We start from the raw sequence: 14,972 nt of genomic DNA, 5'->3' as shown, positions 1-14,972 counted from the left end.
TGGCTTCTTGAGACTTCTTTGTGGGTCTTTTTATTTTTGATGATGTCTACCAAATTTGAATTTCAAAAAGTCTCAAAGTGGAGTTCATTTTTGTATTGTGGTAAATGATTGCAAAATGTCTGCTTCAAAGCCAAAATGGCACACTTCCTGCACCTGTCAAACCTTTTTGTGGGTACACCGATGCAAGACATGTCTACCAAACACGTTGCGAAATGAAACAGGCTTTGTGGCTGAATTTCAAAAACTTTGAAGTTTGTCTCTGCAGGACCCTGGTTGTTTCAAACCAAAAGGACAGACTTCCTGTACGCTTTTGGAGGTCATTATTTCTCCAGACTTTTGTTGGTCTCGTCACAATTGATAACCCCACCATGTTGCTCTGTGACTTAAGAGGCAGAATTTTCAAAAACTCGGAAGGACTTTGTCTCTATCGAACCTCAGGAAATTACCCTAAAATATTCACTTCAGACCAAAATGACTGAATCTCAAGCTCATTTCTTGCATGGCTTTGAGTCTTTTTGTGGGTCTACCAAGATCGACGTGCCTACCTAATTTCATGCGGTTCAGTTAAACAGCCTCTGGCGGGTGAATTTTCAGAGGATACATTCTGCTGTCGTGTGAGCAACCATAACAATAACAAAAACGGAGTCCTGGCATGCATAGTGATTACATTAATAAATATAATATACTGTATAATAAATTTTTTTTTTTTTTTTTGCTTTCCGAAAAGACAAATTGCGTCACATCATGGCATCTCTTTAGGGACTCGCTGACTCTGATACTAATTAACGCTGCCGCCGTGGTTGAAAGCATCCATCAACATCAGCGCTGCCTGTCGACACGTCTCGGCCATTTTTGAGGGATTAGTCGCAAATGAGCGCACGCACGCACACACGCACACACACACTTACGTAGTAGTCATCGCTGTGCATTAACGGGTGGGACGCACCAGTGTGGAATACAAATCATAACCTCTGCTGCCACTTAGAAAAGCACGCCAGCAAAATAAAACGGACTGCAGTACAATGCATATGTTCAATTTCATAGTCGTGATTCGCATGGCGTTGTGATTCATATATCTAAAATGTCTGCCTAGCAACAAGTGACTGAGAAAATAGTTGCATTCCATTCAATTGTTTAGTAGTTACTCAAATGTGGACTCTGTTTCCAAAACTTGTCTTGTGAGAATTGTGCTTGATTTGGCGTCATTTCCTGAACAGGATTTCTGCCTAGCAACAAGTGACTCTGATCAGAATTTGTCCGATTCTGTTGGTCTATGTTGATAAATCGTTTCTGTTTATTACAGCGTAGTGATTCAAATCTGGACTTGGTCTCTTAAATGTGTCGAAACACTTTTATCGTGCTTTATAGAAAAGATATAATCATTAATTTTCCATGCATGGTTTCCTGCTTGGCAACAGGTGAGGTTGATTCAACAGTTCTGTTGGTCTGCGTGGATGCTTTCCTGATAATAATACCAAGTCGAGATTTTTAACGGGGACTCATCTGAATATTTCATATTTTGGGGAAGATTGTACTAATTCTAACTGGCAATCAGTGGCGGGCGACCGATTTCAAACAATCCTGTTTATCTGTGTTGCTGCACCCTTGATATTTTCACTGTCATTCTGTTTAAATAAGTAGAGCTGAACTACATCACACATCCAACTTGTTTTTTTTTTTTCTCACAATGTCAATCAGCAGACTAATTATAAGTGCCGTCTTGTCATGTCTGTTTAGTTGCCGCGACGCTTGAAGGGAGGCAAACAAATCTACCCGAGCCGTGGCTAATGTGACGTGTAAGCTCACACCTCATGTGTGAAGAAAATTGCCCGTGGGCCACTCATGTCATTGTGCAGGCTAAATGTAAAATCTTGAAATCAATGCGGCAGATTTTTTTTTTTTCGGGGGGGAGGGTGGCATGGGGTAAAGGTCGGGATTGATTGGGTATGAATGCCGTTGTCGGGGCAAATGTCAATCTGTCGAAGTCAATGCGATGTCCTCTGTGTGCTTTTGCAAATACGCTGACAAAAAGGCCACGATGAGCGCTTGTGAGACAAATAATAATAATAATAATACATTTTATTTACAAGCGCCTTTCAAGACACCCAAGGACACTTTACAATAACAAAAAACACAAAACAATACAGGTTGAGCAGCGGCAGCCAAATTGACTTCCCTACGAAGATGGGCTGCCTGTGATGCACATTACCACCATTCGCAGGACCCGAATGGAACAGTATCGCCCGCTACGTCATGAGTGGTCAATCAAACAGACAAGTTTTGGTGAGCAGATACGAAACTGACATTTTCAGTGAGTGACCTGCTCAGACTGGCTACGTGCGATGTGTATTACAGCCACCCGCAGGACTGGAATGAAACTGCATCGCCTGCTGTGTCATGATTCGGCAATCGAAATGGCTGTTTAAGTGATGTTTCTGCTCAGACGGGCTGCCGTTAGCGCCACCCGCCAAAGTGGACTGGAACAAAATTGCCCGCTAGGTCATGATTTGTCAATCAAACAACACAAACATGTTTAACTAAGCTGGCATTTTAAATGACGTGCGGGCTTAGACGGGCTGCGTTGAATCTGCATTATCGCTACCTGCAAGACTCTAATGCGGCGGTATTGTCTTTCGCGGCGTGATATGTCAATCAAATGGACAGGTTTGGCTAAGCAGACGCCAAGCTGACATTTTAAGTAATGTAACCACTTGGACGGGCTGCGTTATGACGCACATCACTGCTACCGGCAGGAAATGAGTGGGACAGTACTGCCTGCGTGATTTTGTTCATCAAACGAGGCAAAGTGACGTTTTAGCCATGAAGTTGAAAATCGGACATTTTAAGTGACATACACGCTTCGACGGGCTGCGTTTAAAGCGCATTACCCTCACCTGCTATTGCACGTCATCATTTGTCAAGCTAATGAACATGTTTTGCTGAGCAGATGCAGAGTTGATATCTTAAGCGTTGTACGTGCTTAGACGGGCTGCATTTAATGTGCATTACCGCCACCTGTAAGACTGCAGTGGAGCAGTCTGTCTTGATTTGTCCATCAAACAGACGTGTTTTGCTGCGCAGACGCTAAGCTGTCGTCTTACCTGGGTATGATGTATCGGCTTAGACGGGTTGCATTCGATGCTAATATCTGCCACGTTAATTTGTTTGCTAGCGTCCCGTGGATTTTCATAGAGAGTTCAGCCCTCCACGTCAATTTCGGTTTGCAACTTCACATCCGTTCGACGTGTATAAGAACTACTGGTCAACCCACCAAAAAAATTCCCCGGAAAAGACACCGGGAGGTCTGCAATTTTGGTTGATAGTGACCATTTAGGTTTATTTCCAGAGGTCCTACAAAAATTCCGCGGAGAGAGTAGTTGAAAATTCGGGCCCGAAAGCTGGTTTCAGTTTGTAATGAAAAAAAAATTGGTAGACATGTCTGTCATGAGCAGACCTCCCAAAAAGTCAACAAATGTTTATGCACGAAAACACACAAGAAGTCTGCCATTTTTGGCTGAAAGTGTACCTTAAAATTTTTTTCCCCTCTCATCCTGAGATGAACTCCTCCTTGACAGTATTTGAAAATTCAGCCCCAGTTGAATCGGTTCAACTCAGGAACATGAAATTATAAGTAGACCCACAAAAAGTCCCAGAAAGCCAAGATGGAAAGTGATGGAAAATCTGCGGTTTTGCTTTGAAGCGGCCCTTTCAGAGTGACTTCCCGGGGTCCTACTTAGCGACGTGAAACTTTGTAGATGTATATCTTTAATCAGCAGACCCACAAAAAAGGTTCAGGATGCTATACACGAAAATGCACAGGAAGTCTGCCTTTCGGTTTCAAGTGGCCCGCTCACGTTATTTTAATGCCGAATGAATATGGATGTCTTGTAAATAGCGACCCGATCAAATCTCAGTCTCAGACTAGGCTATGACTCAAAATTCAACAACTTGTCGTTCAAGATGAGCAGATGTGAGATGACGGTTCTCCAAATGTTTTCTGATGAACAGGTAGCGTGAACTTCTCCTTGAGAGTGTTTGGCAATTCAATTTGGTCAACCTCTCCATGACGAGTAGACCCACAAAAAAAAAAAAAAAAAAAAAAGTCTGCCGTATTGCTTTGAACAGGTGTTTTTTAAGTGGGGCTTTTTGGATTTTTCTCAAGCGCTCCCGAGACAAAATCGACTTTTGTCTGATTGCGACCAAATTAAAACCATGTCAACATGCAAAACAGGCAGCCGACACTAATTTGCTAATAATGTTCATTTTCACCCTTTTATTGGTGATCTTATTCCGCTACCTTTTGTCCAAGTGCGACGATGGTGTTTAGCTCGAGAACCTGAATGGGATTATTCCAACCGGATTAGGTTTGTAAAACAAAGTACCATTATAGCGGGATGACCAGTCGACTTTGCATAATGTTGGCAACAATTTTGTCGATTCAGCTCTTTCAAAGTCTTGGTGGTCGTGAATGCGCAAGTGGTCGCCATCACTTCCTCCTCCTCTGATTGGCTCGCTTCCTGTTGGTCCATTAAATCGGTCCAGGCTGCGAGTCCTTTTTTTGGAATTTTTTTTTTTTTTTAAACAACCAACTTTTACAAGTTGGCGCTCTCCATTGGAGATGAATGCTGGGTGTTTTTTCATTTTTTTTTTTCCTTCCACGTAATTCGCGGCCAGCCAGGTGACGCCGGGCCTGACCCACCGCGCTCAGCTTGAGAGGTTCTTTCTCGAGCCGCTGCGTCGGCTGTCATGTTTGCTGAGCCTGAGGTGCTGTTGACTCGATTTATTACACATCCCGCTCCCTCCATCTGAAATCCTCCAGAGCATCTCGGTGAGCATGTTTTCCAAAACGCAGCCTGTCTGATGTGGCAACGTGACATTTGGTTAGCATGTCTGTCATGTGGAGACTCACAAAAAAAAAAAAAAAGTCTCAAGAAGCCATGCCCGACAAGTCACGTTGCCTAACATTTTGGTTTGAAGCAAACCCTTTTTTCGCTCATCTGATGAAATTCGTATCTTGAGATGCACACGTTGTACGTTGACAGATAGTTCCCAATGTTGCTGTATCGTGGCAGTCTTGTTAAAAAAAAACAAAAAAACTAACCCCCCCAAAAAATTTGAGTGACCAAAAATGCCACATTTTATTTTCGTTTGGTCTTCGTTGCTTTTTTTGGACGTGTGGATGTTGGCTGTGCGATTGTTGAGAGCGCACCGCCCAAATTTGTCTGCGATTGGTTTGTTCAAACAAAGTAAACACGTTCTAGTGATCTCGTGATAGGACACAAAAATGATTGATTAAAAAAAAAAGCAAAAAAAAAAAGCAAGATTTGATATTTACGCTTCATTTTGTATTGTTCCTTTAGTTGTTGAAAGGACAATTTGGGGGGGAATTTTCTGGCACGCCGACCCTTGGACGACGCGCGTGTTCTCGCCCTTGAGCAGCGTTTCGTCTCGCTCTCGTATGGCGAGCGAGTCGCCCACATGACACTTAAGTGATGGCGAGCGTGATCGCTGATGACACCTCGCACCCCCGCGCACACACATGAAAGCGCCCCCCCGCCGTGTAAAGGTCCTGCCGGGGCACACTGGGAAGCAGTGTGTGTGTGTGTGTGTGTGTGTGCGGGTAGCCGGACCGAGTCCGGGGAAATGTGACTGCACGGACCCACTGACAGGCGCATCAATCAACAAATGTAGTGTTTACGCCGCACGTAGATAAACATAAAGGAGTCGGGTCGGACGCGCACCCCCCCGCGTCCCTCATCCTCAGACTTCAAAATGTAATTTTAGACACACACGTTCCGATTCAAGTTTATTTTTCGCAAAAATACCCGAGACGCTTGCACCACCTTTGACATCTTCGATTGAAATGGCGCACCAACCCACCACCCCCTTCCCTCGCGCATGCTCACTTTGTGTGTGTTTTTGAGTGAAAAGGAAATGTTCTCATTTTGCAATTTTCTTTCGGGGGGGAAAATACGCTTTCATCGCACGCACACCTCTTAAAGGGCACACCCGGCATTGATGGCGCGCCTCCACTTTCAGTTTGTAATTTGGAATTAAAAACGTCACATGACGGCAACTGCTCCGAGTTCCCGGTCAATCTTTTTATTTGGGATCAATTCGAGAAGCGTGTCAGCCTGTCTGACACGTTTTAAGCCACGCATCATCGCCTTTCGCAACTTTGACCGAGTTGGCGCACCACCCGAAATATTTGTGTTTCAACTTTTTATTTGGGGGTGGGAGGTGCACACTGAATTCAGTTTATTTTCCACTCCCCTTGAAGGACGCTCCTGGGGACGTGCAAGTGTGTCACCGGCCGACATTTTAGCCGCAGCCCCCCCCCCGCCCCCCCCCCGCCCCCCCCCCCTCAAACATCTGAAGAATTTCAATGGCAAAAATTCAATTCCCCAATTCAGCACGACGGAGCTCTCGGCCACGCTTTCAGCAATTATCTCTAAACGTTGAGAAACAAAGGTTGAAATTCACTTGGCAGGCTCTCTTAAAATTTGGCCCTTTTTTTTTTTTTAATTGTTCCGATGCCCTTCTGAAAGGATGGTCGAGCAGGGCGCGGCACTTGGAAAGTTTGTCCGGTTGACACGTTTGTCCTGCCTGGCAAAAAAAAAAAAAAAGGCGCTGTGGATTATTTTGCACGGCCCTGCCCTGCCTTCTTACTTAACTTCTTCTTACATAAGATCTCATTTGCGGCCTTTCAAGCCCGGAAACCGAGCGGCCGTTTCCACAGGCTAACATTTAGCTTCCTCTTTGACGCGTTGCCATTCGTCACGTGAGTAGCGAGCGCAAAGAGAGGAAGAGGACGGCTGAGGAGACGGGAGACGGCCAAAATAAACCCCCTGATAAATGCCGGGGCTCCGAAATAGAAAGTCCATCCTTCTCTCCATCGCTCTATTATCTTTTTTTTTTTTTTTTCTTCCCTTGCTCTCACGTGGAACGCCGCTGCCTCCGCCGCCTCCGCGGTTGGAAGTTTCGCAGACAGCGCGCCATCTGCGTGATCAATGGAGTTCATTCTTTCAAAGAACATTGCGCCGTGATGGATCTTTTTCGGTGGCCGTTGTGAGCGTGGCGTAAACTCTTATTTCCTGGGCCAAGGTGATGCTTTGCGTCTGGCGTGCGTCGCTCTTCCGGTTTCAGAAGGCCACAATTTAACCCGAAAAAGGGGAGACTATTGAGGTACTTGTACGGGGCGTTCCCTCCATCACTTAACTGTTTTGCTGAATCCGGCACAGCGCACTCACCAAAGATTGGAACGGTAAAATCAAAACTAAAAAATAGCACCATTTTTGTGAACGAGCGGCATTTTATTTTGGACTTATTCGTTTCCTTGAATCCGGCACCAGATATCCAATCGGATATTTCAAAAGAAGGGAACCTAATGATTTGAAAATCACCCCCTCAGCACCTATAAAAATATTCTCGTTTTACTTGAGTTTGGCCAAAGATCCCAAGTAAGCATCCGAAGAGAAGTCAATGTAGAGGAAGGTCTGATAAACGGGTTGTTAAATGGATTTCGTTAGATAGCTTGGGCTAGTGTAGCTAGTGTGTGTGTGTGTGTGCGTGCGCGCGTACAATTGGACAAGAACACAGCCAGATGTACAGATACGACGAGGCCCATCTGTTATTCTTCTCCACACACACACACACACACACACACAATATCTGTTCTGTTTTCCAAGGATACGCACACACACACACACACACAAATACACACACACCACACAGGCGGCAGATAGCGAGAGGAGGCACAAAGTGCTACTCGATGCTGTGTTGGTTAAATATTGACACTTGGTTCTTTGACATGACATTATACGCAAGCACAAACACAAACACAAACAATAATACACCAGTGACGGGAAAATCCGAAGGAACGTTAGATTCAGTGATATATTTTTATTTCTTTCTTTATTTTTGCAACCGTGCGCCCATCAACAATCAACAGCCGCCATCTGTCGGTGTGGTGTCCTCGTGCTCCGCCCCCCCCCCCCCCATTATTTTGTTGTTGCTTTTGTTTGCCGGGAAACCACGCCCATGCAGGAGACGCCGTCTTGTGAATCCAAACCAATCCGCCGACGGGAAGGGGACGATGATGATAATTCTGATATTCTGGTAGATTCCGAAAACTTTATTCATCTCATGGGACCTTAAGCCCATTCACCGCCATGGACTGTTACGTTCGTCAAAATGAATCTTGTTTATTGCCGGCGACGAATCTCGCCCAGCATGTTTGGATAATTCTGCTTTGTAAACCAGTGTAATGACGGAGAGATCTCTTTGCGGTGTCAAATCGTTTGGATTAGAGCTGAGCACAGTTTTGGAGTAGAATAGTTTGGTTGTCACTGCAATTTTGAAATATGAAATTCGGACAATTCTTGGCACCCGACACTCCAGCAGAGTTTGTGTTTGTAGGGTGTAAACAGAATATGTGTGTGGGTAGTTAGTTGAAAGTGTGTGTTGGAGTGGTGGGAAAAGATGACGGTTCATGGAGTGAATGGCGGACACCGTGGAAAAAAAAAACACCCTCAAAAAAGCCACTGAGGTTCAAGTCGAGTCATGTGGCGAGTCAGCTTCACTCGCGGCGCTTTTGTTACTTGTTTACAGTGGCACCTTGACTTACAAACTCAACTGTGCCGTGACCCCGTTTGCAACGTGAAACGTTCATAAATCAAGGTAATGTTTCTCACTGGAATGGATGGAAATGTCAATAATCCGTTCCAGTCCCAAAATTAAGTGACACTTTTTTTTTTAACCAATGTGTAGTTAAAAAATTCGAATATAATAAAACACAACAAAACGTAAAAACAAACAAATAAACAAATCAAAAGCGATCAAAGGAAAACGCCAAATTCGATCAACAAGCCCAAATTGTGTCCATCCCGTGCTGACCCAAGATCAGATTTGTCGCTATCTTGCAAGATATGTAGCCTCATAAAGAGGGATGCTACGACTTTATCGCACTCACGTGCGCTGGTGTGCCTTATGTTCCGTCTGCTTAAAAAATAAATAAAATAACGAGTAGGACAAGTGAATATTGTGGCCTTTCAAGTGTTGAGTATTGTTGAGTGCCATCGCCATCAAGTGTGAGCAGCGACTCGTTTCAAAATGCCACCAAAAACTTGGGCAAGGGGTGGGTATGGGGTGGGGGGGGGAACAAATTTCCGCACTGGTGGATCCAAACCAGACACGCACACACACACACACACACACACACACACACACACACTCGCGCGCTTGTGCGTGTGCGTCCTCCGCAATGTGCCAGTGTAGCAGAGTGTGAAAATATAATGAGGGTGGGACAGTGCGGCGCCGTCTTGGGCAAACCATTCCAACGCGTCTTACACACATGCGCATACATACACATGCGCGCACACACACAAATAATAATAATACGAGAGATACCTCAGAGCACCGCAGGGCGGGTGCACGAGCTCGGATGGTGCGAGGGCGACGGTGAGTTAGTTGTATTGACAGCAAGAAAACAGAAGATGAGAAACTAGCCGGAATACGATTCGGATGTTTTTTCATGACATCCAGCACGGCGGAATACAAACGGCACTCAAAGAGTCTGTCTTGGATCCGTGCTTCAAAAATCCGAGTCATCTCCAGGACAATTTTGGCCTTGAAGAACCGCTTCGGACAAAACTGGGAGACGTCATGTGTCTTTTCAGGCATGGCTTCTTGAGACTTTTTTTTTTTTTTGTGGGTCTACTCATGATAGACATGCGTACCAGATTTCATGTTGCTACATGCGCCTTGACAGAACCCTGAAATGACCGGTCCAAGTGAAATGGCCAAGTGTCTGTACATTTTCAGGCTTTTATTTATCTATTTATTTTATACTCATATCCGACATTGCCACCAAATTTCACGTTCCTTCGTAAACAGAATACAACAATTCGCTAGGCGACACTCGCTTTTGCGGCTAAATTTGGAGGCGAAGTGATCGCTGGGAAAATGATCCCGAAATGGCTGCTTCACAGCAAAATGGCAGTTCTATTTCGGGATCTTTTCAGACTTTTTAAGACTTTATTTGCGTCTACTCATATTCTCAAATGTCATTTTGCTCAGCAAAACAGATTTTGGAGCCCGAATCTTCAGAAAGGGGTTAGTTGCAGTTTCTAGAATCGCTTTCACACCAAAATGGCGGACTTCCTTGTACGTTCCACTCATGATCGACGTTGCCTGCGAAATAATCATTTTGCTGAGTGAATCTGCCTGTGGGGGCGCACTTTTTAAACCCTGTGGTGTACTTTTTCAGTTAATGCCAGCTGTTTTTCTCAAATTGAGAAAGACAAATTCTGAGAAAAAGCTTTTTGTGAAAGAATGCATTTCAAGCGCAACTTTCACTTTGATGCTATTATTCTGATTAGTTTTTTGCATATGTGATACCTTAAACAATCTAAAAAACAACAAACACAAAAGAGGGCACCGTGATTCCAAAAAAACGACACCGATGCATGAACTTTTCATAAATGTTGAACGACAGCATATCCATGTTCTCACCACCACACTCCTTTTGCACGCCACCTCGCCACGTGCGATCGCGTACTGTACAGTAACCTTGATAATTACTGAGGAGCTGTGCGAAGCCCATTCTGATTTTATTTTGAAAATAAAAAAACCTAATTTTATGTTTTGGCACAAAATGAGCGAAGCATCTTGCCTTCTGTGGCGAGTCCTAAAACGTCACCAAGCGCGCTAAACCCACACGCGTAACCAACGCTCAAACCCCTGCGCCATTTACCGTCATCCATCTGCCTGTGGAGCATCTGAGGTAGCAATCGGAAAAGGAGGACTTTGTCTGTTGTGAAGGACCCCTTGGAAAACGGAACAAAATCCCCCGAAAATGGCTGCTTCAAACCAAAACCTGTTTGTGTGTGTGCGCTCGTGCGCGTTTGTGTCGGTGGGGATTTCATGAAGCATATGTCATACTCCCGTACAAGGAATGAGAGCAGCTGACACACACACACGCACACAGTAGCTTCACTGTGACCCCGGGAGGGAAGCATTAGCGCCGCACGAGCTAACGCAGAGTAGCGCCGAAAACCCCAATATTTTTTTACAAGCATTGGCCTTGAATGACATGCTTAAATATGGGCTTATTTTTTTTGGGTACTGTTCCTTTTGTGGAGCGGCAGATTGGTGTCACCTCAGCAGGTGGCGCTACGCCTGATGTCACAGCTTTGCGAGCTGGCAGCGCGATTGGCCGCCATCAAGGCTGGCATCGAATGCCGTCACTGGCACCAGAACGGCTCGAGCGATGACCCGCCGCGATACGTGCGGGTGCGAGTTGAATGGGCAGCAGCTACCACGGCTTTTACGACCGGTAAATACTTGTGAATGGATGCGCCCATCCACCATTTTATGGACGCTGCTAATTACAGTCGATAATCAATGATTCTGGGCTTATTTGGACCAAGAATGCATTTCACCTTCTGCTTCAAGCCAAAATGGCCGACTCGATGTTGATTTTTGGCCATGGCCTTTTCGTGGGTACGGTTCTGATCAACATCTCATTTTTCACGATAATACTCAAGAAGAGATCCAAAGTTGATCTCCCGGCAGAACGCTGTCACCTTGTCTTCTTTTGATAAGAAATAGGGCAGAAAAAGCCGCAGTAATCCTCCCTCGCAACCTTCCTGAATTGTATCGTAAATACTGGCGGAATTGGATAATAAAGTGCACAGGAATATATTGTGCGGGAGCGCCGTGTGTCATTTTGCCCGCGCGCCGCTGTAAATCCTTTTGGAATTGGGGATGGAAAAAAGCCACGAGTTGGGGGCCCCCCGCGCGATGCCGACGCCCGTGTCCCCACGGGAGCAATTTCCCCAGGACTGCGCCGCGACGTGGCGGAATGACGCAAAACGCGTTGGGTGACATGCATTTTTCGGCAACAAACACAGCTAGCAATGACAATGTGACACTTTTTACCGAGTGTCTGGTCTGCATGAAACTTTCATGGCTTTTGTCTTTGCTCCCCACTCAACGCGATGAGAAAGGTTCGAGGAATCGGACATTTTTGCATAATACTGCCAAATATGAACGAAGATCGGCGAAGACGGAGCAATCCCCCATCCGAGCGAATTCTAAAGGGCTAAAATTAGCTAGTATGGTTGGTATGGCAAAGTTAGCTTGTCGCCAAGAGAAATATGCTAATCGGGGGCTTAGTTTTCATAAACCTTCTTGGAGCAGGTTGGATTCTTGATGAGAACTCAAGACAAACAAATTTGTAGGCGATCAGATGAATTCCCTTGGAAGTTTTTGTTTTGCTCCAACTCCTGAAATGGCCCAATTCAAAATGTCTTTTCATTTAAACACGCTTCAATTAAATGTGCTTCTGATTGTGAGTCCTAGTAGCTTATTAAACCGGCTTAATGTTCTTACTGTCAATGAGACGTGCGTTTTTTTTTTTTAATTTCCCGTCATTTCAAGCTCAGTGCTAATGCGCTAACGCTAATGCAACTCTCCTCACTCCCTCTGTGCAGAATCGTTTGGCGTTTCTGAATGTCGTGTTGCTTGGTGAAACATTTGGCCAAGATCTGACCATGTGGAGTTATTAGATGTTCGTGTTTGATGGCGACTCATCACACGTTGCCACCATAAACTGCCCACACTGAAAGATGTTTTCAAATTTTATTTTGCAGTAATTCCACAAAATCGCGAGGACACGTTTTTGTTGGGGTTTTTTTTTTTTTTTTTTTGGTAAAATGATCATAAAATGGCGATCCTGAACCAAAATGGCTGCCTTCTTGTGTCTTCTTTTTTGCTCTGCTTACAATAGTGATTCCTACCAATTCTCATTTTGCTCCATGTCTTGAAATGCGGAATTTTCAAACAAGTCTTGTTTTCTTTGTTCCAGTTTTGGGCTTTATGGCCCGGTCGTCAAATTCACAACCATGCTTAATGTTCAAAATGATCCTTGAATGGCCTTCTTTCACTGAGCTTCTTTTCATCTTCTTTCAGTAAGCAGCAGTCACTCCGGATCATCTGGTCCCGGTCAGGCAGCACCGGACTTGGCCCAGCCTCATTTCTCTGCCTCACTGCCCACCTTCCTGCCGGCGCAGTGCCAGCTTAGCGGCGTCGACTCGGCCTTTTTCCTGCGCGACGCCAACCAGGACGTGATGCGAAACGGGAGCTTGGCATCACGCGCCGAGCCCTTCTTACTCCACCGGCTGGAAGCCGGAGTGGCCGCGCCGCACGCCCTGCCCGCCGTGGCGTGCGGCTACGGCAACCTGACCGCTGAGCGGCAGATCCCCGTGGAGCTGCTGCAGGGGCCGCCGCCCAGTCTGCAGCCCACCGCCAGTCACGTCACCCTCAACTGGAAGGTGAAGGGCCACGTGGTCGTGCCGAAAGTGGGGTCCACGCAGCCCTGGATACAGGTATTGCTTTTCAGAAGCGGACATTTTGAGGGCCTTTCGGTCGTCAAATATTCAACCCCTGAAGCCCTTTTCGCCTGGCAACAGGACATTTGGTTGATTTGTCACTTATGAGTAGGGCCACTAAAAGTCTTCCGAAGCTATGCCGGGAAACGATAAAGGAAGTCAGCCATTTTGCTCTAAATCGAGCATTTTTGGGTCATTTCCAGCGTACGACAAAGATGAAGCCCTCCTCGAAACTGGAAAATTCTGCCCCAAAATGTTATTTTGTTCCACTAAAAGTCTTCCGAAGCTATGCCGGGAAACGATAAAGGAAGTCAGCCATTTTGCTCTAAATCGAGCATTTTTGGGTCATTTCCAGCGTACGACAAAGATGAAGCCCTCCTCGAAACTGGAAAATTCTGTCCCAAAATGTTATTTTGCTTAGCAACATGAAATTAGGTTTACATACAAAACATCTCAAGAGTCCTTAGCTGAAAAACCCCCGCAGGAAGTCTGCCATTGTCATTTGATGCCGTCATTTTAGGGTCATCTTACCAATTTGCAAAGCTTGCCCGATTGCTGCCAAATTTGAACCGTAAACGAACGTGAAATGATCACGCTTCTTTGTCAACTTTGAGATCCCGTTCCAATCTTGGTGGATGTTGATTTTTTTTTTCCCCTCGTTCCATCATTTCATTTGGCTTTCAGGTTCTCTTTTACTTGGTGGGCCGGCGTTGGGACGAGCCTGACCCGCCTCCTCCAGGCCTCCTCCCGTGCGTCCGAGCCTTGGCGGTGCGAGACCCCAGCGAGGCGGCCCCCTCTGCCGGCTGCCGACTGATGGGGCCGTCGGGCATCTGCGTGGTCCGCTTGGAAATCCCCCCCGCCTGGTTTGTACCCTTGCAGGCCAAAAGACGGCCGGCGGAGGGGGCGTTGCCCTCCCTGGATGTGTACTACTCCATCATACCAGTGGAGGGAGCTGGAGTGGAATGCCCTTCTATTGTCAATGAACCGTGGAAGAGTCCGAATGCGAACGTCGGACCTCTGGGAGGACTGGGCCTGAACCCGTGGAGCCCCCTGGTGGAAGGAGGCCTTGAGGACATGCAGAAAGCCGGTTCGGTGGCCATGAGCGTGGGGCCGGTGGCACCCAAAGGGGAGATGCTGACTCTGGACCACAACGTGGACGTCCTGGTGCCCCCCAGTCCGGTCCGCCTGGGGAAGACGGTGACGTTCGCAGTCTACATGAAGACAGAGTCGCATGTTGAGCAGTTCACCCTGAGGTAGGATTGCAAAGGCTTCCGTTCTTTGTTGATTGAACTTCTTTCATCAGGAACATGAAATTTAGTGGACGTGTCTTTCATGAGCAGACCCACAAAAAAAAAAGTTTCAAGAAGTCAGGCCAGAAAAAAAAAAGTAAGTAAGTTGGCCATTTTGTTCTGGGGTAGCCATGCTGTCTTTCATAAGTAGACCCACCAAAAAAAGTCACAAGAAGTCAGACCTTGAAAAAAAAAAAAATGACAGGAAGTCGGCCATTTTGTTTTGCCGTGCCCATGCTCTGGGTCCTTCGACTTGTTGACTGATTTATCTGCGCAACATCAAATGTGTTCT

The 14,972-nt window shown here is 46.0% G+C and overlaps 1 protein-coding gene across 1 annotated transcript in view; it reads left to right on the top strand.

Moving 5' to 3' along the window:
- Window positions 1–14,972, top strand: part of LOC147204607 (transmembrane protein 132B) — a 100,502-nt gene that overhangs the window by 27,240 nt on the left and 58,290 nt on the right. The window contains exons 2-3 of the mRNA XM_086111740.1: window positions 12,973–13,388; window positions 14,076–14,644. Coding sequence (XP_085967866.1) covers window positions 12,973–13,388; window positions 14,076–14,644 — 985 coding nt within the window. The remainder of the gene's footprint in view (window positions 1–12,972; window positions 13,389–14,075; window positions 14,645–14,972) is intronic.

The sequence above is a fragment of the Hippocampus guttulatus genome, chromosome 5 (genome assembly GCF_054856545.1).
Source record: "Hippocampus guttulatus isolate MCC_2025c chromosome 5, RoL_Hgut_1.0, whole genome shotgun sequence".
NCBI classification, from domain to species: domain Eukaryota; kingdom Metazoa; phylum Chordata; class Actinopteri; order Syngnathiformes; family Syngnathidae; genus Hippocampus; species Hippocampus guttulatus.
Note: the sequence above shows the minus strand (reverse complement) of the source record. Positions and strands in the feature narration are given on the sequence as shown.